Below are 26,297 nucleotides of genomic sequence, written 5' to 3'. Positions count from 1 at the left end.
GTCAGTTGACTTTCTGTTGCCTGCAAGGTGTAGAAATCTCAACATTTCTTCAGTACCAAGTCTGCCTTTTTGCCGCCATGCTCTCTGTCATGATAATCATGGACTGAACCTCTGAAACTATGAAAAATTAAATTTTTTCATTTGTAAGAGTTGCCAAGGTCATAGGTCATGGTGTCTCTTTACAACAATCAAAACCCTAACTAAGACAGAGGTTTAGTGGATGAGTAGAAGTTAAGTAAGCGATATTGAGGGACAGAAGAATAATGAGACTTGAGAACAAACATCTCTTGCCCAGAGGTGAGCGTGAAGAAAGGTTAAGATGAAGGACAGGGATGGGTGGGTACATGCATAGCCAGAGCAGATCAGTACCACTCAAGGCAAAAGTAGGAGGCAAACAGTGCTGAGGGCTTCCCATGCTTCTGCTGCTGCACTCAAAGGGTGGACTGTGGTCTGTCACCAGTGAGAGCCCTCAGAAGGATGTAAGTCAGAGTATAATGGTCAAACTTGACTTATAACATTCATACTATTTCAGTTATTTGAGGCATGACTCAAAGAAGTCAAGAATGGAGAAAGGGATGTCATTTTTTTCTCTCATACGTGACATCTAGATTTAAGTATATATACATAGGCGTATACTTATATGTGACATGAAAGCAGAATGGGGTACATTTGGAGAGAGAAAGGAGACCAGTGACAGGGGCAGGACAGACAGCAGAAGGTAGTCGGGGGTGGGAAGGACAGATAGGAGCCAGACACAATAATATATATCTATGAAAATGTCAAGAGAAACTCATTATTTTGTAGACTAAGAAGTTAATTTTTAGAATTCAAGAGTGGAGAGATATATACAAACATTCTAGGAGTGAGAGCTGATGATTCTAATTTACTTTAAAATATATTACCAAGGAAAAAGACTGTAAAATGTGTACTTAAAAAAAGAGTTCTACATTAATGGAAGCAAGGGGAGGCAACAGCCCAAACTAGGAAATCTCCTTCAGAGGTGAAGAGAAAATGGCAGAATGAAGAAGTATTTTGGAGACATAAAGAACAGCACTGGAGACTGAGTGTGTAAGATATGGGACAAGGAGCTGTGAAGAAAAAAATACCTTGGTTGATTGAGTGCCCCGAAGGAGATGGGCAGTGTAAGAACAGGTTTCAACTTTAAGGAGAGATGTGTGCCTCAACTCAAAGGCAGTGGGAAATCCTGCTGGGATGCTCAGTAGGTGGTCAATAGTCTTAATCTGCCTGCATCTTCTGAGATCCAGATGTAGATATTGCTGACTAAACTGTGCCTCAGGAACCACCGAATTCATGTGCCAAAACCCTAACCTCAGCACCTCAGATTGAAACTGTCTACAAAGATCATCTTTCATGATGTAATTAAGGTAAAACAGGGTCACACTGATGGACCACAATATAACTCTTCTAATGCTCTTACAGAAGAGATTAGGGCACGGAGCTCGGCATTACCGTGTGGGAAGCACCACCAGCAAACTAGGCCAAGTGGCCTTGGGTAACTACCTCAGTTAACACTTTGATACTGGAATATTCTCACTCCCAGAACTGTGAAAAACAGACTTCCCTTGCTCAAATCTCTTTAATGAGTGACGGTTTCAGGGCTATCCCCAGCAAATGAAGGTGGGAAATCATCGTGGGAAAGGTGGAAATAGAAACTGCAACAATGCAAACACGGCCCACGAAAGAAGCTATGAAGGAGCCAGAAAGGGGCCAGGTAGCTGGTGTCAAGGGAGTCATTGGAATAAATAACTAACATTGTTGGGGACAGCAGACAAGCCCAGTTAGGGTGAATGAAATAAAATTAACATGACACAGATAATTGTAGTGAAAGAGATTTCTCTAGAATTATAGTGTTGGAATCCTCATTCAGGTCTTATTTAGGCAGCTTTATTGTTGAGGTGTCAAGGGAGAAATGTCCCTAACATTTCTAAGAGACACACTTTAACAGCAGATGTCCTGGTCCTCTGGCTCTTATGATCATTATGCTCCCTCTTCCAAGATGTTCCCTGAGCAGAAACTGTGCTGTGGATGTATCAGTTGGGGCTGGGCTCCCCATCATCATTCATTGTGAATTTCTGTAATTCTTCCCATCTATTCTAGAGAGCCGTTTGTTTGATGCGGGATGAAGACCACACTTAAGGGCATAAGTATAAGCCCTTCCAATCGGTTAAGATTTGTGCTGGTTTAGTAAAGTGGCAGTAGTAGGTTCTCCTCTAAGATTTATGACCTAATTAGTCCTGGGTAATGGCTAGGTTTCCAGTAGCAGGCATGATTTCCCTCTTGTTGAGAGAGTCTGAAGTCCAGTTAGACAGCTGTTGGTTACTTCCACGATGTGACTGCCACTGTTGCATCTTTAGGGACAATCTTACCACTCTGCTCATTGTTGTGCTTCATGGGCATCACAGCTGGGCAGGACAATTGACTGCTTCCCTCCCATGGGAGCTTGCATAGAACCTTCTAGTACCATGAAAGCTAGTTCTCAGGGAGAAGGTTTCCTGGTCAAATCCAACTCAGATCCTCTGAGTCCTGTATCCCATCTATTTTGATTTTTTTCTGGCTTTGGTGCTGTTGAGTTTTCTATCTAAAAATGAAAATGAAAAAAGTATAATTTGTATTTAGTTTATGCATTTGCTTTATGTATTATATTAGACTCTTCAAGCTGATGTGTGTGATATAGCTGAAAGTCATCATCGCTACTTCTTACTGCTCCAGGCATCAAAATGCACCAACCATTGATTTCTGTGGAGCAATAGAGCCACTAGATTCTGTACTGTGCCTCAAAAAAGCTTGGCACTGAACTATAGCTCCTTTAAGCTTCCCAAAGAAAAAGTGCTATTTCGACCAACTTTGATGTCTGAAATATTTCTGCTTCTTAACCAAGAAAGGGAAAATATGGTTGGATACTAATAAAATAATTATAAGTTCCAACCTAGGTAAACAAAAATGCAATGTCACTCAAATACACAAAGAACATGTGAAAAAAATGTAATGACAGAAATTAGCTTGATGCCACAGCTCCATGCTTTGTTATGAAGCGCCAACAATTTATGGCACAAGACTTATATTAGGTTTTGGATTAGAAGAAAAACAAACTTGCAGTTTGTTATATTATATTATAATATAGGGCTTAATACGAGCCTGATAAATCTTCAGGATTGCATAGAGTATGTTAATTATTATCATCATAGCTTTCCCAACGCGGGCACTGCAGTGTCCTCACGGATTATAATTTAAGGGGAACATTAGCAATTCAGAGCCCATATACCACAGTTAACAAAGCATTGGGTAGAGATCAGCTTTCTAGGTAATTTGCCAGCTAATGACAATCGTCTCTGCACTGTGCCACAGATTCATATGAGAATAACTTTTTGTTTAAATAAGATCGATGCTCATAACATTATAACTTGCTCACCACAGCAAGTCGCCCAATACTGATGACTAATAGTCTTCTAAATAAATTAATTTATTGCCTGACAACACACACAAAAAAAGTGGCACTTCATATGTTTTCACATCCCAGAGGTATTTAGCAAGTTTGCCAATTCCAACGAAGTATCCAGATTGCAGCGGTAGTAAACAAAGCGATAGAGTGTGAGTCACAATTGAGTACCCTGTGTAAGTACTGCACGATTTATGACCCGCTCAGAGCACGGTGATCCTGCTGTGTCTGATCGAGTGGCTTAGCAAAATAAAGACAGATGGCCTAGCAGTAAATAATTGCTTGATTGGAAGGCAAGGCCGCGGGACTGCTTCCTGCCTTCCATCCAGCTTTACTCCACCTGGGGATCGGCAACTGATTCATATAAGCATTTGTGGCTTCAAGTTGATTGGCCAAAGAAAAGAGTTGTAATTTAATAATGAATAAAGAAAAAGGAGGCTGTAAAATAGGAGGGGAGTATGGCTGCCCTCTGGCTCTCTCTGCTCCCCATCCTGCTGGCCTTTAGATTCAGGGCAGAGGGTGAACTATAAACCCCTAAATGACATCGTTAGAAAAACATGACACATTGGAACATGAGGCCATTTTGACAACTAAATGAATTTCAAAATACAGTCTCTCCGACTGGTTACCCTGTGGTGAGATTGTGAGGCGCTTAGAAACGTGATGACCTCTGTTCACAGCAGCTTGGGCACATCTGCCTTCACTATAATTGTGTTGGGGTATGCAGAAAGAAAGTCATTAAAATCCTGCTCTCAACTGACGACCTAAAGGTCATCTGCTTTCACTGTTTTAGCCTTGGGAATCTCTCAAAATCTGTGACATCAAAGGGCAGACAGATAGCATGATCAGGTCACTGAAGAACGGTAAAGAGTAGCAGTTCTCAACCTGCGGGTCGAATGACCCTTTCACAGGGGTCACCCAAGACCATTGGAAACACAGATATTCACATTACGATTCATATCAGTAGCAAAATTACAGTTGTGAAGTAGCAATGAAAATGATTTTATGATTGGGGGAGTCACCATAGCATGAGGGACTGTATTACAGGGCCAGTGGCAGCATTAGGAAGGTCGAGAGCCACTGGTGAAGAGGGATGGGCAATAGGGTGTGGTGGCACCTTCCTGTAAACCCAGCACTAACACAGCTGAAGCAAGAAGATCAGGAGCCGAGGCTACCCAGTGGTCTTGAGGCTAGCTGAGGCTACATAAGACTCAAAGACACTGGTGGCGTGGACCGATGTTAGAATCGGAAGCAGAAGACGTGTGTTCCCAGCTAAGTGACCTTGGACAAATCACCTGCACTGTCTGTGCCCATGTTTCCTTTATAACAAAATGAGGAAAATGAGGACTGACACCTCTCTCCCTGCATACCAGTGTCTGCAGTGTGTGAAGACTCTGTAATTCCTGAATAGCCAAAGTATAGTAGCTGAGCCTAGGAGCACAGGCATGTTAATCGCAACACTCGGGGTGAAGACATAGAGATTCAAGACAGCCTCAGCTACGTGAAGACTTCTAGGCTGCAGAGGAAGACCCTCTCTCAGAAAAGAAAGAAATAGAGGAAGGAAGGAAGGAAGGAAGGAAGGAAGGAAGGAAGGAAGGAAGGAAGGAAGGAAGGAAAGAAAAGAAAGAAAAAGAAAAGGACAGTAGTTCTGGTATAGAATAGAATGAATTATCTTTAATATCAACTCCATGGCTTCCCTGAATCACCTCCTTCTTGTGACTAATGATTACTTTTGCAACTCAGTTGCCCAGTATCCCACCCTCTTAAGTGTCTTGGCAAAGTCTACTCATTCCCAGTGCAAACCGAGGTATGCAGTACACCAGTTATAATTCAAAACCCAGGTCATCCAAGGGGCGCTTCTGGTTCACACAGCAATTTGAGGAGCTACAGGGAGGGGTCCTCAATCTATCTCCCACAGAGCAAATGGTGGAGAGTCATCTCTAATGAAGACTTGTGAGCCTACTGTGCAGTGCAGATTGCACCACTTGTGGCCCTGAGACCCAAGATAGCTAAGCAAGCTGGTTTTAGCCTCCAGAAAGATTTTACCAGCTTGCCTGCTCTGCAAGGGAGCTAGTGGATTTGAAGCGTAGGAGCAGACTTTGATCTGTCTCCTGGGCCTGGGATTCTACAGTTTGCTTGCCCTGGATAGGCTCTGGACTCTTGGAACAAATGGCTAGAGTCACTTGGAGTGTTCTCGGCCAGCTGGCTCCTTTGTGAAAGAAGATTTAAACTATCTTTGCCCAAGCAGAGCACAGTTAGTAGCTAAACACAGGGTGTGCTGGAACCCGCCAAAGAAAGGAAAGGGAGCTGCCCCTCCTCCATGCAGCTCTTATGGTCACCTCCAAGTAATTCACAGCTGGAAGAGAATGTCCCAGCTGGAACTCTGAGGCAACCTCCCATCCAGCCCAGATCTTTAGAGCCCTCCCTAAAATGACATGTTCCAGAACCATCATTGGTGCTGTGGTTTGCCTTGGTACCCTGTGCCTGCAATGTTTCAGTTCCTCTGATGGAGAGGCTAACAGTTAATAGAAACAATTGTAAAGTAATCCTAACGAGCCCCAAGAAGGTCTCCATGCTGGGAAACATCCAGACTGACAGCCAGACTGAGCTCTTTGTACTTAAGCCCTGGCCTTCCTTACATGACAATAATCATGTAAGTTATCTAACTTTTGTGAGTTTTGGTTCCTTCATCCACAAAATGAAGAAAATCATAGTAACCCTCTCTGAGCTATTTGGAAAGGAAGAAAACACGGTACCCAGAGAATACCGTGCAATAAACAGGGTTAAAACAACTCCCAGCCCAAGAAGACCCATTTCCAGAAGGCACACAGATACCCTGCCTAAAGAATACATTGCTGCTCTGGTCTTCCTGAAGTTCCAAGGTACTCTGCTGCTGCTGCTTCTTATGAAACTCAGAGGGTAGAAAAGGAAGTATTCTGATCTTCTATTCCACAGGAAGTCTGAGACATGGAGTAAATGCCTGAAGTTACAGAACCAAAGCTGAGCTCCTCTGGGTTGTAGTCCCCTCTGCAATGTAGACTGTCCTCACCTTTTAATATCAGTGCAAGCGTGACCCGCCTGGTCTCTAAGACCATCAGCTTCGTTCCCAGCCTTTCTACCCCCCACTCATCATGAGAACTTTTGGAACTTCGGGGCAATCACATGGGTGATTTGACTCCAAATCGCATGCCACCGGCAAAGGATTAATTGCTAAGACCTGGAAAAAGGCCGGGTGGTTCTGTGGAGCTGGACAGATTTAGTTAAGGCGGAATCATCCCTTCGCAGATAGATAAGGCAGTGGGTTCTGAGGGTTGACATTTACAGAAGCCCTAGCTGGGGTTTGTAACACTGAATCTGGTTTTCTGCCCTCTCCCTTGGAGTAGGGCTTATTGCCCATGGCTAAATTCTCAGCAGTCAGTGAGACTTAGAAGATCTGACAGAAATTCGAGAATATGCTTGTTAGCTCAGCACTGTCATGTGACTGCTTATAGCCTCTTACTTGCCAAGGTGAAGGAGAGATTATGTATTATACTATAGAGAGAAATGGGGAGGGAGGGAGAGAGGTTAGCTAGGAACTTTCCAACATGATCATAACCCTACAAAACTAAAAGGCAGCCAGATGTAACACCAAAGCCTGGAGAGTAGTCCTGAACCTTCTGGAGGAAATTTTGCACAGTTTGACTCTTGGTTTAGACTCAAGTGTTTCGAATGACTTTTCAGCCATCTGGACTCTGAGATTCTCCCAGAAACCTCGGCTTTGGCTCTTTGCCTTTGGTCACTCCCTCCATAATGCTATTTTTTGTCATTATTGTTTACATAAGAGACGCAATTAGTACTGGACATTCTGTCCACTGCAATCTGTATTCAGAGATCAGAGAAGTTGATTCTAAGACCTGATTAGATTTCCATAATTCGCCCCCATTCCATTTGAGACAGTCTTATCATAGCCTGGCCTGACATCAAACTCACCTGTGGAGCCATGGATGACCTTGAATTCCTGACTTTTCTGCCTCCACCTCCCCAGTGCTGGGATCACCTGTGTACATGAGCATACCCAGGTGTCTGTCTGTAGTTCCTGAGTTTTCTGTTTCAGTTCAGAGCCTTGCTGTGTGGGATGGGCAATATTGTCGTTTCTGCTGGCTGAAAATCTTACCTAGTATCTTGATCATTAGGTCAGTAATTTAACAGTGACATCATCTCACTAAATCGGGTTTTCTGGGTGGTGGTATAAAGGCGTCAATAATTAGTAGTCTTCAGCGGGGCGTGGCGGCGCACACCTTTAATTCCAGCACTCCTGAGACAGAAGCAGGAGGATCTCTGTGAGTCAAGGCCAGTATGGTCTACAAATCGAGGTCCAGGACAGTCAGTGCTGTTACACAGAGAAACCCTGTCTCAAAATAAAAACAAACAACAAAAAAGTAGCCTTTCTTGCCCTTACAAATGAAAGCCCGGTGGCTTCATGCATGGAGCTGTTTCTCTGAGCAGCTGTTACTACATTCTGAATACAATTTACTGGGAACATTACTTTTTAATGATCAGGGAAAGAAAATCATACCATCGCATTGCCATCTTATTGCATAATTGTATGAAATGCTAGACTTGTCTTATTTATAAGATCGTTCCTAAAAACTTTGTCCCTCTGAGCAAAGTTCCTGACTGTGCCTCCTCTCTTTAGATGAACTGGAAAAACTGGAACAGGAGCGGCTGGCTCTGGAGGCCGCAATCAAAGACAATGAGAGTGAGGAGAGGAAGGGCGGCATCCGGGGCTTGTTTAAGAAAGCTGGCAAGCTGAGCATTACCAAGCCAGCTCCGAAGAAAGGTAAGTGCTTTTCAACCTTAGGAATAAGACTTCAAGACGAGCACAGAGCTGACCATCACGAAGGGGTCAGAAGGTGCATCTAAGACACTGAGTACAGGCAGGCACCGAAAGATCTCTTCCAGGAAGGACGGGGGTGAGGAGGAAGCACTCTACACCACCTTGCTGTACAAAAGCTAATTTTAAAAAGTGGTTGCCTGATGTCCATGTAGACTGGGTGCCTCAAAATAGAACTGTCTGCTGAGATAGAATAGAAAATTAAGAGCCAGTAATACCCATCAGTTTTATCTATACAATCCTCACCTTGCCGACATGTCAGGGTCATACAGTTGGCTAGTGCACTAGGCAAACAAGATACAGCTGGACCTGCTTCCGGGAAGGCGTCCGTGTAACTGACCTGAATGAGAGACAGTGCTTCGCCTGACACTGATTGCTTCCTGTGGTTTTGGTTTAGTGGTAAACTTATCTCTGCGTGTCTGGAAGACATCCCGAGGACAGAGGATCAAACATGAGAGAATTTGTTTAAAGTTGCAGGAAAATTGCCTTCTTTCCTAAACGAGTCTGTTTGAATTTAATAAGGTCCACAGCGGCCTCTGCTGGCCCGAAATCAGAATGCACACAGGATGCCTGAGATGGTCGCACACCGGGTTTGAGTAGAGATCTGTTCTCTGTTAGTCCAGTGACAGGGACCCCCCTTACTGTAGCTTTGCCAGCTCCCGGTCTGTGCTGAGGGCCAGCTCTGAAAAGACCATGCCCTAACCTGTAAATAGTTCGATCCCGTTGACTTGTTCTAGTGCGCATAGCCCAAGGTTGAAAATTTACCTGTAATATTAGAATGACAGGAAATACGACTTGTGTCCTACAGACTCCGGGAAGCTTACTATTTCCCACTAAGCTTTTAAAAAATGATTTATTCTTAATTTATGTGTACACACAAGTGCCCAAAGAGGACACCAGGTGTCTGGAGCTGGGGCTAGAGGAGGATATAAGCTACCTGACACGGGTACCTGGCTGCTGGGAACTGAACTTGCATCCTTTGGAAGAGCAGCAAACACTCTTAGTTTCTGGGCCTTCTTTCCAGCCCCTTCCCATGCACCTTAAAATATCATTTCCCTCCCAATATGGTGGCGCACACCTTCAATATGAGCACTTGGGAGGCAGAGGCAGACAGATCTCTGTGGATTTGAGGCCAGCCTGGTCTACAGAGTGAGTTCCAGTTATCAAGAACTATGTAGAGAGACCTTGTCATACATACATACATACACACGTACACACATACACACGTACATGCATGCATACACACGTACATGCATGCATACACACGTATATACATGCATACACGCGTACATACATGCATACACACGTACATACATGCATACACACGTACATACATACTTTCCCATGAGAATTCTATATTTGAATCTGAAGTTGGACTTGCTATAAAATTAGTAATAGGACCCTGTGAGATGGTTTAGCATGTTAAAGTGCTTGTCACCGGGCCTGATGACACGAGTTTGTCCCTGTAACCCACAAGGCAAAAGAAGAAAACTGATTCTGCCAAGTTGTCCTCTGGCCTCCATGTGTAAGCCGTGGCACATGTGTGCCCACACATGCACACATGCAAAATAAGTAAATGTTTAAAATGTTTAATTAGCAAGAAGACTTTTAAAAATTATTTCTTTTTCCATTGTTGACCTATTTGCCATATGAATCTCTATTAAGTGACCCGGCCTGGAAAAGCAACAAAAAGTTCAAAGCGAAAGCTCAGTCCTTCCCTCTTTCTATTGGCGGGGCGGGGGGGCGGGGGGGGGGGATGTCTCGGTGTCACTCGTGCTAGAAGGCGTGTTCACTCTGAAGTCCACTTCTCCATCACAGCACTTGTTCCCAGTGCCAACCTGCCTCGGCGTTCAGAAAGACAAAAGCATGCGCTGTGTACTTCAATACCCAGGCATTCAAACACTGCTCTACAGGGAGCCTACGCCACCCCGGGCTTCAGATGGTGAGAGCTCTTTTGAGTTCTAGCTCAAGCCCAAACCTGCAGACTCTCCTAATAATCCTTCCAGACGCTTTGATTTGCGTGGACGTAAGGGCAGAATTTGGTCCATTCTACAAATAAATTTGCTTTCTCTCTCAGCAGTCCTAAGGATATAAAAACAATATGCGCTTGTTGCTTTAGAACTGACGGGCCCAGAACGCAGCAACAGAGGAAAGAGAACAAAGTGTCTTCAGAACACACTAGATCAGAGAGGGAGCTCTGAAGGGGCTGTCAGAGCTGCACTGAGCACTGCCCTGGTGCTGCCTCTTTGCATTAGAGCCATGAAGCAACAACTCTCAAAGGCAAGGAAATTAGAATAATATAGACAGCATGCCAAGAAACCCCAGTGACAAGAGTTCTCTAGGAAATGAGCCTACTCCCCAGATACTCCTCTGTTGTACCCATGTCAGAGTCAAAACTATTCAACATGGGGCTGGAGAGATGACTCAGATGGCTAAAAGCCCTGACTGCTCTTCCAGAGGACCCAGGTTCAATTCCCAGCACCCACAAGGCAGCTCACACCTGTAAACTCCAGTTCCAGGGCAGGTGACATCCTCGGGTCAACTCTGAGAGTACAGGACAGGCACATTGTACACAGACATACATGCATGTAAAACACCCACACACCTAAAAATAAATAGATCTGGGGCTGGAAAGATGGCTCAGCAGTTAAGAGCAATTGCTGCTCTTCCAGAGGACGCGTGTTCAAGTCTCAGCACGCACATTAGGTGGCTCACAACCTGTAATCCCAGCTCTGAGGATTCAATACCTCTGACCTATGTGGGCGACTGCACTCACGTGCACACAGGACACACAGTGTACATACTTACCTACAGACACACACACTCACATGTAAAAATAATACAAATAATAATAGTTTAGAAAAGTATTATTCACTTCTAAGAATTATATATGCATCATCCTTAATTAAAACTCAAAGCAGTTTGCCGGGCGGTGGTGGCGCATGCCTTTAATCCCAGCACTCGGGAGGCAGAGGCAGGCGGATCTCTGTGAGTTCGAGACCAGCCTGGTCTACAAGAGCTAGCTCCAGGACAGGCTCTAAAGCTGCAGAGAAACCCTGTCTCAAAAAACCAAAAAAAAAAAAAAAAAAAACCTCAAAGCAGTTTTTAATCTCTATGTATCCTGGACCTTTTTCATATCATCCGCAAAAATCCATACAACTCAAGGGATTTTGCTTTGCTTCACAGAACTCTTGAAAAAGAAATAGATGTGATCTGGGCTTATAGAAAACTACCAACCAGACCTTTGTGGAGTTTGTGGCAAAACTGTGTTTAAATGAGTGAAATTTCCAATGAAAGAATAGTTTTTTACGTGTGTGTGGAAGTGTGTACATGTATGGAAGGAGGTGCACATTGTACATGGGTATGGAGGCCAGAGGACAGCCTTCGGCGTCATCCCCAGGAGAGCCATCCATCCACTTTGAGGCAGGGCCTCTTATTGGCCTAGAATTCTCCAAGCAAGGCAAGCTGCTTGGCCAATTAGCCCCAGAAAACCACCTCTCTCTGCCTCCCCAGGGTTGGGACTGCACCCACATGACACCTCTCATGTCATTTTCTCATGGGGGTCTTTGAGGCCAGCACTTTGGCGCCTAAGTGACCTTCCCTGTCCCCTACTGCTCATCTCTAGAAAATTCAGTCACCACACGTTCTAGTTTAAAGTAAATCTAAAAATGTTTGTTCCATTCTAAAATTTCGGAAGGTTGGGGATCTGTTGATTTTCATCTGCTGCGTTCAGAATTGGCGCATAACCAGGCTAAAACATCCCACAAGAAGCTGTTGTGTGGCCCTCTTCTTCTAAAAGGAATGTTTTTATTAACATATGCAGAATTAGGTTCCATTATAGCGTTTTTTTCAAACAAATGTTGTTTGTATTGTTTCTCTCCCACTTTGTCCCCCTCCCATCCTTCCCTTGTACCCTTCTCTTCCCCGTAGCCTTCTTCCCACGTTCGCTTACCATGTGACACTTTTTTCCCTCCTCCAAATCATCCCCATAGACACTGTTTATTCTTTAACAGTCTCCTGACCAAAAACAAAACAGAACAAAAATCACCTTAAAAGAGGAAATAGTTCTTAACTATTTCCAATAGCTTGTGATTTCAGAGAGTTTTAGCCCATCAGAGTAGAAAGGACGAACTCCTGTGGCTTCATCTTTGGCAGCAGGAACTCACGACAGATACTATTCACATCAGGGCACACCAGAAAGCATCTAGGCCCCACAGTGGGAGCCAAGCTATAACCTTCTAAGGCCCACCCCTCTCACTGAACTACTTTCCCCAACTGTGCTGAGCTCCTCAGTCTCCCAAAATAGCACCAATCAGCCAGGGTGGGGGGAACAACAAAAAATATAAGCCGGTGGGGGTATCTTTGAAGTTTAAGTCACTATACACCTAAATTATAATTCCATAGTGAGATTATAAGGGAGCTAAAAATGATGCACTTCTTTAGAATAAGAACTTTCTGCGGAACTGGGGGGGGCAGTTCTTTCCTTAGTTAAGGAAGACGAGTTAAATTATGGAGCTTGGCTTTGTAGACTGGAGCTCAGAAGGTTAATTGGAAAGTCACCTTGTGTCTGTCCTCAGAGGACAAACGGATGCATCACTGTGTCCTCTATTTCAGACAACAACATCAACACCATCCAGTCGATGCATGTCGGGGAGTTCAACCAGAAACTGGTGGAAGCCAGTGCTCAGTTTAAAAAGAAACAAGGAAAAGGCACGATTGATGTGTGGTGGTTGTTCGATGATGGAGGTAAGCTGTCCAGATCGTTCGCTAGGGAGCTAGGGAGCTCATTTCTGAGCTCCTGAAGGCCACAAATTGTAGCACAAATAACAAAAACTCAGAGACAGATATTGGGGTTCAACCTGAAGATCAGAAAAGCAGAACAGGGCTGGAGAGATGGCTCAGTGGTTAAGAGCACCGACTGCTCTTCCAGAGGACCTGAGTTCAATTCCCAGCACCCACATGGCAGTTTACAACTGTCTGTAATTCCTGTTCCAGGGGATCCAACACCTCACACAGACATACATGCAGACAAAAACACCAATGTACATAAAACACAAATAAATAAATTTAAAAAAAAAAAAAGAAGAAGAGAAAAAAAAAAGAAAAGCAGAACAGCCAGCCGCTGGCTCTTACCTCTACCTCAGACTGAAAATGGGCGAGCCTGCCTCCAGGAATCCTCAGATTGAGACTGAGTGCACGAACTGAATCCTCCCGTTTTATATTCCTCTCTAGTGCTGGGATTAAAGGTGTGCACCACCACTGCCTGGCTTCTATGGCTAGTGTAGCTGCTGGAATTAAAGGTGTGTGCTACATACTAGCCTGTATGGCTGACTAGTGTGGCTGCTTTGCTCTGATCTTCAGGAAAACTTCATTTACTAAAACACAAATAATATACCACTATAATAAGTCATTTAATAGTTATGATAGTGGGAATAAATAAAAATAATGCTCTCATTTCTTTCAATTTCTCTCATCCTTCCTGTTGCAATTTACTCTTTATTCCAGGGTTAACACTTCTTATTCCATATATCTTGACTCTCAGAAAAAAATGGAAAGACTGTAAGCTAAGAATCTACGTTGGAGGAAAGATCAACCGTATTGAAGAGGAAAAGATTTCGTGAGTAATTTGTGGCTCACGATTCTGGTCCTTCTGAGCATGGGCTGCTCTGTTGCTTTATTTTCAGTGATTTAAATACCTTTGAGCTAGCTGAGTGTGATGGCACATGCCTTAATTCTCAGCACTTGGGGAGGCAGAGACAGCCAGATCTTTCTGAGTTTGAGCCCAGCCTGCTCTCTGCTCTACATAGCAAGTTCAAGGCCAACCTGGACACGTGTTGAGTTCCAGCCAGGAAAGACTACATAATGAGACCCTGTCTCAAAAGAAAGGGAGAGAGAGAGAGAGAGAGAGAGAGAGAGAGAGAGAGTTCTAATTAAAGTTGATTCACATATCTTTATAGATTTTTCATTAATGTAGCCACTTGGAGCCGATGTGTAGATGTGAGAATAACAAGCATCCAAGAGCATGGAGTAATCATATGTGCTCATAATTGTCATGGAAAGCCTGGAGAGTCAACATCAGCAGCTCTTGGTCCTGCATGATAGGCTAAAGTCCTGAGCTCTGAACCTTCCAGAAACTGTGCAATGATAACAGGCCTCTCATTCCATCAGCTTTCATATTTTCTTTTTCCTCCCAGGTGAATGGAATTACGGTAAACACACACATATACTCACATTTATAAGGATATGAGTATATTTATACATTTGTTTCAATGAAGATATCACAATGCTCATACAATAATATCACATATATTGATTCCTTTAAGAGGTGGATGGACAAATAGATATAAAGAGAAAGAAACAAAGAGACTACCAAGCCAAATTGGAAAAAAAATTAAGCAAATGATAAACCTGGGAATTTTTGGATCACCTTAGAAGATTTCTGTAAATTTAAGTTAAGATTCCTAATTTCCAGGGGCGGTGGAACTACACTATAGTTAGCAGTTTGTCAGCAGTTTATGAGACGTCCAGCAGTAAGAATTAGCTGTTCTGTCTGACTGACGGCAAGGATGGCTTCACATTTCTCTCTCACGAAGATGATCACGGAGTTCCCTTTGTTCTGTTCTCTGTATCTTCCAGGCTTTCTTTGTTTTTATTTCTTGGATTCATTTTTATAACAAGGTGTCTCGGAGTGTGTCCTGCTGGCCTCTAGCTCACAGTCCTCCTGCCTCAGTACCCTGAGATGGCAGGTCTGTGCCACCTTGATCACCTGCAGGGCTTGCTCTACGCCCTCGGTGGAGCGGCTTTGTCCGTGACATCTCCAACAAGTGTGCTAACAAATCTCAAAACTGAAAAGCCTCCATCTGGAAGCTATACTGATTGCTTTTGATGTCTTAATCAAACACAAAAACAATTTTGATAGAAAGTAATTACATAGACACTGATGATGTGGTTTTTTTTTTCTCTCTCTCTTTCAGAATGGCTTCTCTCCTCAGCAAATTTAGGATAAAATTTGCAGACATCCATATAATTGGAGACATCAACATCAAGCCAAACAAAGAGAGGTGTGAATTGGGTAGCAGGCTCCTTTCCCAGCCCCTGCTCCTGTCTCATTTTTTTCGTGTTGCTTAGCAAAGGGCTGAAAATGTAATGTATGGATGGTAACATCTTCTTGACGGATATTAGAGAAGTCTTTTTCATAACTATGGCACAGAGCCATCAAGTCCGTTTTAATGGAGAGAAGAGGGTTATGGTGAGAAATCGAAGGAAAGGGCCCCCATCCCAGGGATGTTTTAGGTTCCAGGCACTAAAGGACTCAATGCTTAGGCCTGTGAACTTTTGAGAGAACCTTTAAAACTATCTGAGACCTAGAGAGGTGGTTGAAGTCCCACTCCCAGAAAATTAAAAGTGACAATGTAGAAACAATCATTGAAACATCTTCAAAGCTTGACAGCATTTTAACCCTTATCAACTGTTGAATTTCTCAACTCCATTATTATATTAGTCATTAACAAAATGCCACAGGCTAGGTGGTTTGTTTCTCGGTTCTGGCTCAACAATCCAAGAAAACAAGATGCTTTGGGGTGTATGTCTGTTGAGGATTCTAACTTGAAGCTGGTTGCAGCTATGTCTTCATTTTATGGAGAAAGAATTCTGGCATCTCTTTCTCTTCTGCAAGGGTACCAATTCCCTTATGGGGCCACCATCCTTAGGACTCTCTATCTAAAGTGAAGTGCCCCCTAAAGGCCCCACCTCCAAACTTCACCACATTGGGGGTTTAAGCTTCATGGTGTGAAGACAACAAAACTTTAGTTCATAGCCACAGCATCTGAAATCTATTGATATCACGGGTTATATTTTCACAGGATATCCCAAAGGTGCAAGAATAGTTAATCATAAATTAAATGAACTGCTTAGACTTGTAATTTAGCCATTACAAGACGTTTTCAGTTGTTTAAAGTAAGCTGTATTTACTGTCTCTTGTGAACATGATTCAATACATTTGACTTAGAGTAGACTGAAGCTCACAAAGAAAAATCACATAGTGGGATGTGAAGGCTTCTAAGTGCCTTGGGTCCTACACTGCTGTTGGGTCTTCTTTGACCACAGTTTCTGCTTCCTCTGGCTATTCTTGACAAGCCGTAGTTCTACAATCTCCAAGTCTTTTCACCTCTTCCCTTCTTGTAGTACAGTGTTTCCTTTATGAACTTGATAAATATCTAAAGATATTACGACTTAAGATACACTTTTTATGGACTGGATAAACTCGAACTTCATATTGTTTAGGGTGTGCGTGAGTTCACCAAAGCTATGGGTCAGGTAGAATTCTTAACATGACACCTTAACTGTGATAAGAAAGCTGAAATTGCTGGGCCAACCAGATATGCTCTGTAACATTTCCTTGTATCGTACATACCTCAAATCCTTGACATTCTTGGGCTTCTGCCACTACAAACACGTAAATAAAATAACATATTTACAATTCCCATTGGTAAGTGGGAATACTGTTCTAACCAGGACCGGATGGCCCTGCAGTCTCTTCTCATTTGAAGAGTTGTAGCTAATTGAGCCAATGCCTCTGTGGCATTTGCAGCCGTGTTACCCCTCAGTCCTATTGAGTGACTCTAGCTGGTAGCGATGGATCCTTCAGAACAGAGCAAATCAAACAATTTTTTGCATGAACCCCTTCGTGATAGGGTTTAGATATCATCATAAGTCAAGGTCAACTGCTGTTTCTCTTCAAGCCCTTGCTCAATGCTGAACAAAGTTTAGCCACCCAGTTCTTGAAGGACTAGAATTTGTCTTCATTGTTTATCTTTGTAAATAAGCAGCTGTTTCTCTATCCCCTTGTATTTTCACCCCTCAACCTGGTTTTCTCTCCTTAAGGCTTGTTTAGTTCTGTTTTTCTGTGTCACGCAGGCCAGCCTCCATTCAGCAGCTGTGGCCACCACCCTGTGTTCTTACCCTTTCTGTTCTGTCACTGAACGTGTGATATGTTACCTTCCTTAGCTGTCCTCTCCACTCTGGGAGAACCTGCATGTCATAGTACGGACCAACTTTGTCTTATTTGTCCCACACTGTTCTCTTCCTGGGGCATTTTCGCTTTTTGTCCATGTGTCTAAAGTTCATTCCAGAGACCAGAGAATTCTGGTGGCTAACGCATACGGCCTTGAGTAAAGGAGACCGTTTGCCAGGAAGAGTGCTCAGGAGAGCCATTCTCCTCTCTTACCCTTCCACCACACTCCACCAGCATTGATGTGTAAAATAGCATGTACCCTGCTGGTAACTCATGTCCCATGATTTGAAAGTAGCCCTAGTTTGGAACAGAAAACAGTCATTTGGTCCAGAGTACCTGTGGCCTCTGATAGCAGGTCAGGTGTGTTTGTGTTAACTCTGGATAGTACAGTCAAATAGAGAAAACTCTTGTAGATGGATGTAACTCCAGGCCGTCGAGCTAAACCATCAAGAGAATACTGTCTCAATTTCAGTGCCCGTGGTGGCCTTCTTAGCAGGGCAGTCTTCACCACCATTAACAACTGTCCCCAGATCACTATTTTTGTCTTGCTCACCTGGTGTTAAGCAGAGTGGATAACAGTTTGGCAGTGATTGGTTTGGGGGAAGTCTAGTGTTAAAATATCTTTCAATCTTCTTTAGCAAATCTTGCAGCCACCATGAAATGTTGGTTAGCCATGTCAGAGGCATTTTGTCATAGAAACCTTATCTCTACATATGGGAAGGGCAAGGGTGAAGATGGCACAAAAGCCAACTAAATGAGAAAATAATTGAGCCTAGGGAAACATAGGACATATTGTGGTTAGAATCCACTTTTATTGTATAAACTGAAATAAAAGTCATGGGCCAAAGGAGAAATCTTTATATGGAAATCAAGGAGAAATTGGAAGCAATTAGCTAGATAATTTAGCTTAAAGATGCTAGATGCTAGAGTAATCTAAAAACAACCACAAAACATTACTCTGAAAGAGGAAATCTCATGCGGACAAAGGATAAAATTTTAAATTATTATCACACTTTTGAGATTAAAATCGTTTTCCTCCTTCCCTTTCCTCTCTCAGGGAGAAAGTTTTATGCAGTTAAAATAGTATTGAACTTTGGTGTGAAGGAAATGATGGAGAAGGCAGGACAGTTATTAGTTAATTAAAAAATCTGAATTAATCCTCATTTATATTTAACAGCAGATATTACTTGGCTGAGAGTCAATTAAAAGGTGCTTTAAAGAAAGATCAGCTGGGGCCTGGAGAGAGGAGCACTGGCTGTTCTTCCGGAGGAGCAGGGTTTGAGTCTTACGACCCATATACTGGCTAATAACAATCTATACCTCCAGTTCCAAGAGATCCAATGGTCTACTGTGGTCTCCCTCCTCACCCCCTTAGTGTGTTTCAGTGCAAGTGGAAATCACCTCATAGTGAGTTAGATGACAGAAATTAGTGTCACATGTAATTAAGTATAGGTGTAGGCTGGCTTTCAGCTAAATGACCTAGAAAATAAACTTCATAACAAAGGACTGATTCTCTCTCCTTCTTCCCGTTCTCCCTCTTTGTAGAAAGCTGCCAATCAAAGTTCATTTAGCTTATGAAAAGCAAGATGACTGACGATAGCAGCTAGGACTCCATACTTATTCACTCGGTGGGAGAGAAAGTACCTCTCCCTCGTCAGTGAAGTCAAGGTCTTATACTCTACTCAGGATTCACTGTCCCCCTAAAAACAGGGCCATTCGTGGTAGGCACCATAGTACTGGGTGTATATTAGTGCAGAATTGCCTAGGCTTCACTCAGTCCTTGCAGAAAGCATAGACATGTGCTAGCATTGGCTGATGTCGGATGGAACGCTTCTCACCCTGGATACTGTGGAAGCAACCACCAGTTTCCACTCCGCCTCTCTTTCTTGGGAAATCATTCTTAGGCTGTATTTTCTAGCCAGGCTCCGGATGAGGCACAGAGAGACTCAAACTGTTCCAAAATAAAAATGTGTAAAGTTTAAATACGGTTTTCTATCCTGAAACCAAGTTCTGGGGCTGGCCAGCACAATGCTACCTCACTTTCCCGATGGTGTACCCACATCATCACCCTGGCTCTCGGTGGCCATTGTCACTTCCTTCTGTGGGCCAGATTAGCTCTAAGAGGGAAGTAGAAACCCTAGAACAATCAATTATCCAGGTTCTGAGGCCAGACTGCAGCTCACTGACTGTCGCCACAGCCCTCTCAGGGTTGACACTGGGAAGCAATGGCAAATGAACATATTGTTAAAAGAATAATAGGGGCACATCAGTTCTCTTGCTTACCCATTGTCTCCCTGCTCTCTATGTGAGTCGGCACAATAGGAGTCTATTGCATTCAGTACCCTTCAGTGCTTTACAGAGGCCAACCATGTACCCCTCCACCCCTTACAGGGGCCGACCAGGCATCCCTCCATCCTTTACAGAGGCGGACCGGGCACCCCTCAGTCTTTTACAGAGGTTGACTGGGTACCCCTCAGTCCTTTATAGTGGCTGACTGGCAGAAAGACAATTTTACTCCCTGGTAATCTCTGCACTTTTATCTGCAAGTCCTAAATCAGGGCAACTGATGAGATAATTAAATTCATCACTTCGTATTTTAATTTCTTAACCCCAAAGCGTATGGATTCTAATTATCATTCATCCCAAAGTTACTAAATGGTAAGTAAGCTAAATTATATAAAACCAAAGAAAATTATTCATCGTTGAGGTCTTCTTAAGCAGAGCTCTGAAGACAGCTCCTTCCATAAATTAGAAGCTTCACTTTGTGCCATAGTTTGAGGAATAAATCTTAGGAGATTATCATGTAAGACAAGAATGAGATTCTTTTTGCAATTTTTAAATGTTCCATAGCTCAGACGCCGCTTCTCGCTTTCTCCTCGATGATTTATTTTTAGATGCCCTAAGATGGCCTCAGATTTTTAGGCATTAAATGTTATTGATTTTTGTCCTCTCGCTTAACACAAACATGAATAATAGTCATTTGAAAATCCCAGGCAGCCACATCAAACACCAGGACAAGGACACCATTATTTTCCGCGGACATTTTTTGCGCTAGAACTGTTGAACTTGTGAGAGCCCAGGCTAGGCTATTTTCCTATCTGCCCGAAGTCTCCCAGCAGGCATGGGCATTGTCAGTTGACTGCAGGTGAGGACTCCCAGCACTCAAAGAATGGAGGTCATACTCCAACTACAATAACTGATAGATGTTTCCCATTGATCTGCATTACAAGCAAATGGAGACTCAGTTGTGGGCTTCAGTGTCTATAGTATAAGTGGGCCTTTAACTACATTATGCAGAAAACATATCTGTGGAATAATTATTATCTCCGTGTCCATGAATTAATAATATTGATGATCCTTGCAAACTAACGGGGCCTCAAACACACGGGCTGCTTGCTTTGACAAAGGAGGGAGGCCTCTGCCCACGGTTCCCCTCGTGGTGCGTTTGCTACAGAGGACTCTTAAAAGATTTGCATACCATTCAGCTCGGATTCTTTGCATCTGTGAAATAATGAATCCGTTTCCTGCTATGAGGCCTCCTTTACAATTCCAATTTCAGCTGGAAAGTCTTTGAGGAGATGATTGAACCTTATCGACTCCATGAAAGCCACAAAGATTTGACCACTGCTGAGAAATTAAAAAGAGAGAGCCCGTGGAAAATTACAGACGCAGAACTGGAAGCAGTCAAGGAAAAGGTAAGGACCTGTCTTCCCTGGTTTCCACTTTGCTGTCTAATTAGCGAAGAGAAAACAGCGGTTGATTTTTAAGAACCGATCCATCAGGTCAAGCTGCCTTCCTCAGCATCCCAGGTGCCCACATTTTCAGGGACATTTCGATACAATCATTCAGAAAACATTTTCATTTTTTTTTCTAGAAAGTCACCTATTTTTAAGTTAACAAAATAAGTTATTGGTCCGTACTCTGAGGGCTCCTTTGAAATATATTTTTATTAATCTTAAAATAATTCCTCATTTAAGCATATTATGTGGATCAAGGCAAATTGACCCACAATTTAAACAATAACAAAGACCTATAACCTGATAAACATAGCTGTGAAAAACTAACAAGAGTATCTACAGCAATGTATGATGCATTGGTTGGAATAATGAGGACAGATGTTGTGCCTAGGCTAACAAGATCGCTCATCAGGTGGCCCGAGCTCAGCTTCCAGATCCCACTGCGGAAACAGAAAATGGATTCATAAAAAGCTGTTCTCCGACATCTACACGCACACTGCAGCACTCACACGCACGTCATACATACACAGGAATAGTGAAATAACTGTGTGTATGTGCGTGCGCGTGTGCGTGTGTAAGTTGCATCTGGCATACACAGGGAGATGGTTGTAAAATGATGAGCTTTTCTAGATAGCGCAGTGGCCAGGAATTCCAGCACTCTGGAGGCTGAGGCAGGAGGATCACAAACCCCTAGCCAGGCTGGGAGAACAGAGAACAACCATAAGTTTCTCTCTGACCTGAGCGTCCATTGACGTGGTAGCAGTAATGATAATGGAAAAGAACAGGGGTGAAGATTTAAGTGCGAAGCTCAACATGTTAGCTGGTCATTAAAGGACAGGGATCACATGAACTTGTAGAGGAAGAAAATATTAACCCCTTCCAGTAGTGGCGTAAACAGCGCTAAAAGAGAACAATAAATTGTGCGTGTGGTTAAGTACCCAGTCTTAACAGAGACATTACATATAATTAAACAAGTCACACATATGAAGCTAGTTCTAAAGCGGTGAAATGCAAAAATAAGCATCAGTCTGAGCACTGTAAAATAATTTTCCAATGACTTTATTGGTGGCTTTTTACTTGAAACTGGTATGCCCAGATCACAGAGTTCCCCCCAAATCAACTAGGAGACTGAATCCTGTGTATAAAAGCAAAGAGCCTTTATTCTTACATAAATTTGCAAACTTGGACTCTCCATGTGTCCAACATATTGGAGCAATTGGAGAGCCCCGAGGTCAGATGGGGTTGGGTTTTTATAGAAGCAAACGTAGGGGTGAGAGATTTCTAAGGTTCAGGACCTCCGATTGGCTGACATTTGTCTAGGGGTGTCCTGGTGAAAAGCAATGGATGTGTGCTGGCAAGTGATCCTATCTACAAAGGTTGGAACGTTAGGAATTTCCTTTTGAGGGTCTGTTCCTGGGTGGTACCTGGGTAGTCTCAGTTTGTGGTATTTCTCAGAACCAGGTTTTGCCTTAGGGTAAACTACTGAGACTCAGGCCTCTATTGAGCTTGTCCTGGCTGGGTCCTACAAAACCAGTACAATACTAATATTATATTATCAGGGGGCTTAAAGGGAACAGGTTAGAGCACAACCTGCTTTCTTAGGCTACCAAAGAGATAGCAAGATTCAGTTGGTTTTCTTCAGAGGAAAAAGCCTGTTTCCAAATCCTCCGTTCTCATCTTTTTCGTTTTTGCTATCTGTGCTGTTCTCCACCCCTAGCTTCTAATAAGCCACCACACCACAATGACAATCCACATTCACTCTTTACATTTCTACAATTTCCCGTCAAGCTTTACAGTAAATCTTCGTTTTTCAAGTACATTCTATTTTTTCTTAGTAGTGACTTTTAAAAGTCTTATCTTCTACTTATTTATGACTTGAGGTAAGACGATAACTTCTTGTTCATAATTCTGGTAGAGCTGCACTGAACTTAGTCTAAATACTGTCCACAGAGTTACCGCCAAGTCCGGCTGAATGAGCTCTTACAGGAACATTCGAGAGCCGCCAACCTGATCGTGCTGTAAGTGTCGCCAGCGCGGTTGCCTGGTGGGGAGGAGGGAAAGGCTGAGTGGGCTGATCGGACTGAAGGTCCAGGACTCCTCTTGTGGGAGGCGATAAGTTGGAGCGTGCGGGAGTTTAGGCAGTGAAGGAAGACAATTGTCACTCTAAGACAGGGATGACCCAGTTCTGTCAACTTCAGCAGGACGTGGTTGGACTTGCTAGTGGTTCTACAACAGCCATGGGGCCAGGAGCGTGTGTCCATGGACTGAAACTACCCTATGGTCCCATATGACCAGGCTCCAGAAGCCTGGAACTCTGAAATCCCTCCCAATAGCCCAAGCAGGCCACAGGGCTCACAAGCATCTTCCCTTGATGGGTGCCCCTGAGCTGTGTGGGTTCACGGCTGATTTCCTGAGTGGGTACTTCCGAGCCACATGTGTCGTGGCCGACAGTGTGGGAACAGATCACCATGAGTTTTTATGTTTTCGTTCTTTCTCGTGGGGCCCCACCAGTGTTAGGAATATACCCACTGAAAGTATTATTCATGTAATGGAGATTTGTGCTAAAACGGGAAAATGTACAGCTATTTTATTTTTTACCCCATGAACTGACCTACATATGAAAATATATGTATCTTCAAGCACAGTGTGGCCTGGAGGACTGCCACTTCTAATGTACACCCCCCCAAAAAAAATTCCCAGGAGATATCGGAAGGAAGAGTAACTTTCTCCATAGAGCAAAATTTTTGTTTATTAAATTCTCTGTGTAAAAAAATCAGAAGTTATAATTTTATTTTGTCTGTACAATGACTAAGCCATTCTTTCTCATTTATACATGTTTGCACTATCTGAAGAATACATCAATTTAATTTCTGTATTTAAAATAATTGCAGTGTTCTCGTTTGAGGGTGATATGATAAACATTTCAGGCTACCAGTTATTATTAATTCAGAAGCACTGATAATGTCCCTTCCCACTGTAATTTTTCTTTTTGCTTTTAATTTGTCTTCCATGCCGTCAGGAGCCTTCCAGTGGCGAGAAAAGGATCTATATCGGATTTGCTGTACATGGCATGGTTGGAAATTCTGACCAAGAACCTGCCTCCTGTGTTACTGGTTAGAGGAAATCACAAAAATGTCCTGACATTTTACTCCTAAAGAGTGAAAGATGAGAAATGTTGCATCTTGACATCTAAATATGAAACATATTTGGTACTTTGTGTTCTAAAACCTCGTCTATAGATGTACAAATCTCCAGAGACTAGTCTACCTGATTCTACATAAATGTTGTCTTTAAAAAAAAAAAAGAGTTATTACTACTGAGAGGTTCCCCCATTAGTTTAAGACACATCAAAAGCCATGCCACTCCTAGAGAAACTTTGTCGTTGTTGCTGGTAAACATGAAATTAGTAAAACCTCGCTGGCATGCTAATCTGGATCTGAGCTCCACGCAAACCTAATCTCATTTCTGTGGAGTCTGCATGGCCTGGCGCGGGCCTCAGGCCCACAGCAGGCTGCCCATAAGCGCTTATTGACGGGCTGGTATGGGGACGGCAGGTGGCAATCGCAGGAAAAGACCTGCTGGGTCAGCGGCCCGATTCTGCTTGGCCTCCTGAGAGGCTTATGAAGATTTAAAAATCAATAACTGAAAACTTTGCGAAGGACTGAAGTTTACGGAATGTTCAAAGCAGTTAGCTAAATAAGGTTTATTTAATGCGACAGATAATGTACTTACAAGTGATGGGTGATAGCGCAGGGCTTGCGTTTGCTGCCAGCTGAAGGTATTTTAGGCAGGCAAGTAAGAGACACATGTTCCACTTAAATGAAATCTAGTCGATTCTTAACATAGAAATTCCAATTGGCTTCGCTACTACATATTTTTAAATTTCTATCTTAATGCTACTTTGCTCATTTTTCCTCTAATTAAGTGGTTTGCATAGATGAAATCAAAATAGATCTGTCATTGAAAACTAATCTCAAAAATTTTCAATCTACTATTAAAAATACATCCAGACTGTACATTTATTTACTTTCTATAGTTCTTATATGGGCTTTAGAGAACAAGAATACAGGTGATGATTCTTCTTCTTGATAGGGTGTCTGTAATATTTAATCACAGAAAAAATTATTTATCCGATAAATGGCTTGTTTTTTGTTTTGTTCTGTTTTGTTTTTTTTTTTCTTGGCATATTTTGACTATTCTGGGGAAAGATGTGGGGGCAAATTGACCTGAAATAAAATCGTTAAAATGTGTTTGCTTTGACAAAGTGGTGTATTTTACTTTTCTGTGATTGAAATCAATGACACTGTGCCATGGTACATAGGTATGAGCCTGAATAGAATAGTGCATCCCGTGGCCACACCTGCAGCTTGTTTAAAGCTGGGGTTCAGGGTGAGTGTTTCTAGGCCTAGCTGTGCTCAGAGGTTGGCAGAAGAACAGAGGCAAGGAAGGAGCAAGACCTGGACAGCTGGTGTCCCTTGTCCACATATGCTCAGCTCACCCTACAGATCTGAAGCTTAAATGACTAGTGACCTGGTGAAAATGACCCTGCTTCCTCTGAAATACTAGAGCAGTTCTCGGGGGAAGGCAAGAAGTTTACCAATGAGCAACACATCCTCCTCACAGTGAACCTTTGGGGGTGGAGGAGCCTGGAAGTGGAGCAGGGGAACAGTGGAAACAGTGATGTGGGGACTAAGGACTGGCTTGCCCAGCAATCTGGAACTGGGATGTTCCTTCAAAGTAGCCCAGGACCTGAGGAAAGTACCTGGGCTTTGTGCTCCTGCATGATGTAGGCACTGGCTGTGCACTGTCCAGAAGGAGATGTGAACTTTTCTCTGAAGGGGCTGAGAGCTGAGGTCCGTCTGCCGACAGCCCTCCCAGCACACAGACAGCAAGCTCTTCACTAACGAGTCTGGGAAAAGGCATCGCCATTTCTGCCAATGGAGTATATAACTATAGCGAATTAAACAAACAAACAACCCTCTCCTCTCAGACTGGTCTGAGCTCAAGTCTCTATTTACTAATGGAGCTCATTCATTCCTCAGACACCAAGGAATAGGTCAAGCCTACGTCTATTAGTTCGGGGTGATTTTTTAGTTGTTTCTATTGGACAGATAGGGTGATACAGTTCAATTTGAATTCAAACTCCCTCAAATGACCTTGAACTGCTCTTCCTGCACCTGCCTCCCGAGCCCTGGAATTCCAGTCCTGCACCATTAC

General features: G+C 43.2%; 1 protein-coding gene across 3 annotated transcripts in view; it reads left to right on the top strand.

Annotated features, from left to right (window-relative positions):
* The window catches only part of Slc12a1 (solute carrier family 12 member 1), an 80,990-nt gene extending 56,755 nt beyond the window's left edge, over positions 1–24,235 (top strand). For all 3 annotated transcript variants that reach the window (XM_038330116.1, XM_038330115.1, XM_038330117.1), the window contains exons 20-26: positions 8,133–8,276; positions 12,945–13,076; positions 13,836–13,947; positions 15,305–15,391; positions 20,903–21,038; positions 23,031–23,098; positions 24,100–24,235. In XM_038330116.1, coding sequence (XP_038186044.1) covers positions 8,133–8,276; positions 12,945–13,076; positions 13,836–13,947; positions 15,305–15,391; positions 20,903–21,038; positions 23,031–23,098; positions 24,100–24,235 — 815 coding nt within the window. The remainder of the gene's footprint in view (positions 1–8,132; positions 8,277–12,944; positions 13,077–13,835; positions 13,948–15,304; positions 15,392–20,902; positions 21,039–23,030; positions 23,099–24,099) is intronic.
* The last annotated feature ends 2,062 nt before the right edge of the window (positions 24,236–26,297 follow it).

The sequence above is a fragment of the Arvicola amphibius genome, chromosome 5, assembly GCF_903992535.2.
Source record: "Arvicola amphibius chromosome 5, mArvAmp1.2, whole genome shotgun sequence".
In the NCBI taxonomy this organism is placed as follows: Eukaryota; Metazoa; Chordata; class Mammalia; order Rodentia; family Cricetidae; genus Arvicola; species Arvicola amphibius.
This window is presented reverse-complemented; position numbering and strand designations above follow the sequence as displayed.